General features: G+C 44.0%; 1 protein-coding gene across 1 annotated transcript; it reads right to left on the reverse strand.

The window, feature by feature from the left end:
- Positions 1-469: 469 nt before the first annotated feature.
- Positions 470-3,297, reverse strand: LOC121937626 (adhesion G protein-coupled receptor L1-like; the record flags this gene model as incomplete). The annotated part of the gene is made up of 3 exons (XM_042480956.1): positions 3,210-3,297; positions 1,084-1,297; positions 470-579 (listed from the first exon to the last, which is right to left on the reverse strand). Coding segments are annotated over exons 1-3 (394 nt in total), but the record flags the coding sequence as incomplete, so codon positions are not given.
- Between the last annotated feature and the right edge of the window lie 379 nt (positions 3,298-3,676).

Genomic DNA, 3,676 nt, shown 5'->3' on the forward strand with positions numbered 1-3,676 from the left:
CCCCCCAGATCTCTCCTTCCCTCAATCAGGCTCCTGTGGAGAAAAGAGAGCAACTCCCGTGGCGTGAATCTGAAAAAGAAAACACACACACGCATGCACGCGCAAGTGCATATGTGCACTCTCGCATCCACTCACACACACACAGAAGACATACAGTATGCAAATGTTCTACAGTTTCCCTCTCTGTAATCTCTCCATCCAACTTTCTTTTTAAAATTCACACACACACACACACACACACACACACACACACACACACACACACTCCCTGAGAAAAAAAAAATCTATCCATCAATCTCTCAGTCGACATCAGAGGTTATAAGAACAAAAAAGCACCATAAACCTACAGTGTAGCTCAACAAAAATAGGTTAATCTCCGTGTTTTTTGCGTGCACATGCACATATATGTGTGTAATCATGTTTGTGTATGTATGTGTATATGTGTGTGATTATATATATGCATACTCACTGTAAGGGACACACTCATACTGGATCTCCAGGTACTTGTATGTTCCAGGACAGGGGTCTGGGAAGACGTCAACCCCTGCGACCACAACACACTGAGTCCTGTTGTTACACCTGGAGGACAGCAGAGGGATGGATGGATTGATGGACGGAAAGGATGATTGAAAGAGAAAACAAAGAAGGAAGGTAAAGTGATTAACAGACAGGAAAGGAGAAGCAAAGGACACTCCATTTGTCTTTTCTCCCTCTCCCTCTTGCTGAATATTGATCAGTTCTTCTAGGAAAACACTGCTGAGTACACAGCTAATGGTGCAGCCAGGCACTCAGACTCAGCTGGAGAGATTACTGCGCTCGCACGCTCACATGGCTCCCAACACGAGTATCGGCTTTGTCTAACGTTTCCTCTAACATGAATCCACACGTATGTTGGACAGCAGTGCACACATACAGTATGTGCGAAACAGTAGATTCTCTCATTGATTGCGTTAACTGCTTCCAAAATGTTTGCAGATACTCAAATAGCACAAGAGTGACATTCCAATTTGCGTCTTTGCTGTATGATTTAAGATCTTACACAAACACAGCCAGCAGTATACACGTAAACAAGCACATACACACCTCTGGGCCATAATCTTGAGTGCGTCAGGGAGGTAACACTGTGTGTTCTCCATCTGGAAGGGGTCTGCGTCACAGATCTTGTCATCGGTGCGTCCATAGTTGGCCGTCTCTACCATAACCACGTCACTTCCTGGGCAGCGCAGCTCTATTGGGTAACCCTCGCATGCCAGCTCTCTGCGCAGCAGCCCAAATGGCATGGCGGCCCGGGACATAGCTGCTTATGAGGGGTGGTGGTGGGAAGGATGGGAGGGATGAGATGAGACAAAGGGTAAAGGGTGGAGGCAGAATGAAAAGAAGACAGGAAAGGGTTGTTTTTTTTAGTTCAGACTGCATAAACTGGAGAATCCAGGTGACAGAAATCATTGTGATGTTTTGTGAACTGAAGGTGCACAGTGTTAAGTAGGTATATGAACGTGGACGGAGCCTTGCATCCATACTCTGCGTCCATTTTACTGATTTTCATGCACAATCCCTGAAAGCTTACAGATATGACACAATGTTTGAAATGATCAGATAGGATCAGAAAAAAGGAAGTATAAATGAGCCTGTATACAGCAAATGAATCTGTTTTTAGTTTGATTTGTAGCAACCTGTATGAAGTGCTAAAATGGCGATAAAGCAGTTTTGTATTGCGTATTCATACAGCTGGGGGTATCACTGGGGGACAGATAATAAACAAGACTTAGCCGTACTAGCAGCTCTGTCAGGATCAACCTCCTGATTCTTGGTTCACAAATGTGAATCTTTAGTTGTCACTTAAGTCGAGGGAATACCAAAGTCAGAATGATTAATCCTCTGGGGATCATGAATGCCTGCAAAACGTTTCATGGCAACGCATTATTTGTCGAGTTATTTCAGTCTAGACCAAAGTGATGGACCAACATTGACACAAAGAGAGCCACGCCTCTAACTTGGCTATAAAAATGGTCACATTTAAAGCAGCAGAGATCGGTATATCCCGACTGTTAGTCTGTTACACATTTGAGTATAAATTTGGGTTGTTTTTCAGACTTTGGAAAGATCCCTCCAGAGACACAGAAAACAAGTGTTTCCACATGCTGAGCAGCACTCCTGATGGTGATTATGCAGACCTGTATATGCAAAATGGATGAGTACCCCTTTAAATACTGTTTCAGGGATGTAATCAGACATAAGCAGATACACACTGTAATAATTTAGCAATTACAGCAAATGACATCTCAGCACCATTCTCTGATTACCTCAATATAAACATGACAATACCTGTTCTTGATATAAGCACAACACAGTTAAAACATATTACTGCACTGCTTACACCTCATGTGTGATTTAATTAAATCTTTAAAATGCAGACATGTGTGAACAATTACACTGGAAGGATTCCCAGATGCCAGCAGTGTTATTGTTGACATAAATCACACCTCAACTCCACTGTGACACCTGCTTCCGATGCAGTGTGTGGGTACAGCACAATATCTTGTGTTTTAATTCCGTGGGGAGGATAGCGTTTATACAACTGGCTGTCAGATGCTCAATAAACACAAATTGACAAGATTTTATTTTCTTTCTTTGAAGGCTGTGTGTGTGTGTGTGTGTGTGTGTGTGTGTAAACCCGACTGACTGTCATATTAATCCGTGTAAACCAGGGTTATTGGAGAAAATCACATTACCATTACCTTAATCCTGTTGTTCACATCTTCTCGAGTATCATGTGCGCGTGGAAAGGTGTTTGCTGCGTCAGGATTAAACCCACATTCAAAGTGTGCACGCTGGGTGATCAGTATGCTGCTGGTGTACTGTAACTGTCCGTGGTGCTGAATGACTGATTGTTTATTAACTAGAAGCTACAGGCAGCCTCTGAAGCTTCTCCCTTTGGCAAGCTGCACACTTCAAATGTTTAGGCTTTGTTTATTTAGGTCACAACATGACTTTGCTTTTCTCTAGAGGCATTGGGATGAGTTCCACTTTTTATGACGACTTTTCTCACTTTGCAAAACAGTGACTTATGTTTGAGTCACCAAAATCTACGCAGCAATACCATCATCCTCTCCTTCTCAATTTTTTTCTTTTTTGTGATTCATTCTGCTGATCGCAGCATCAGGATCAACACCTTGACATGATACCACCTAAGCCACCGTGACGCTTACCTTGGTCGGAGGGGGCGACATGAGCCAGAGTGAGCACACACACCCCCAGAAACCACAGGGACGAAGCCATGCTGGGCAGGAAGAGTTAGGGACGTCACACCACCAGCCGCGTTAGGAGAGCCTGGGGAGGAAACAGTGGAAGTGTTGGATTGTGAGTCAAGAAGTGCAGCATCTTTTTGTGTGATCAGTGTGTTTGTGTGTGTGTGTGTGTGTGTGTGCGTGTGTGTGTGTGTGTGTGTGTTGGATGGTCTATAACACACACTGACAGTGAAAGGGTGCACGTGAGGAAACACAGCAGGGTGGGAGGGAACAGAATAATAGAGAGACAGACAGAGAGGAGAGAGAGAAATAGATAACAATTGAGCATTCGGTGCAGCGAAAAGTCCCTCAATCTGCTGTTACCATGGTGATAGCACAGTGCAGTCTGAGGAAGAGAGAGCGAGAAAGAGAGAGATATGCTGGGTGTG

The sequence above is a fragment of the Plectropomus leopardus genome, unplaced genomic scaffold (genome assembly GCF_008729295.1).
Source record: "Plectropomus leopardus isolate mb unplaced genomic scaffold, YSFRI_Pleo_2.0 unplaced_scaffold26912, whole genome shotgun sequence".
NCBI lineage: Eukaryota > Metazoa > Chordata > Actinopteri > Perciformes > Serranidae > Plectropomus > Plectropomus leopardus.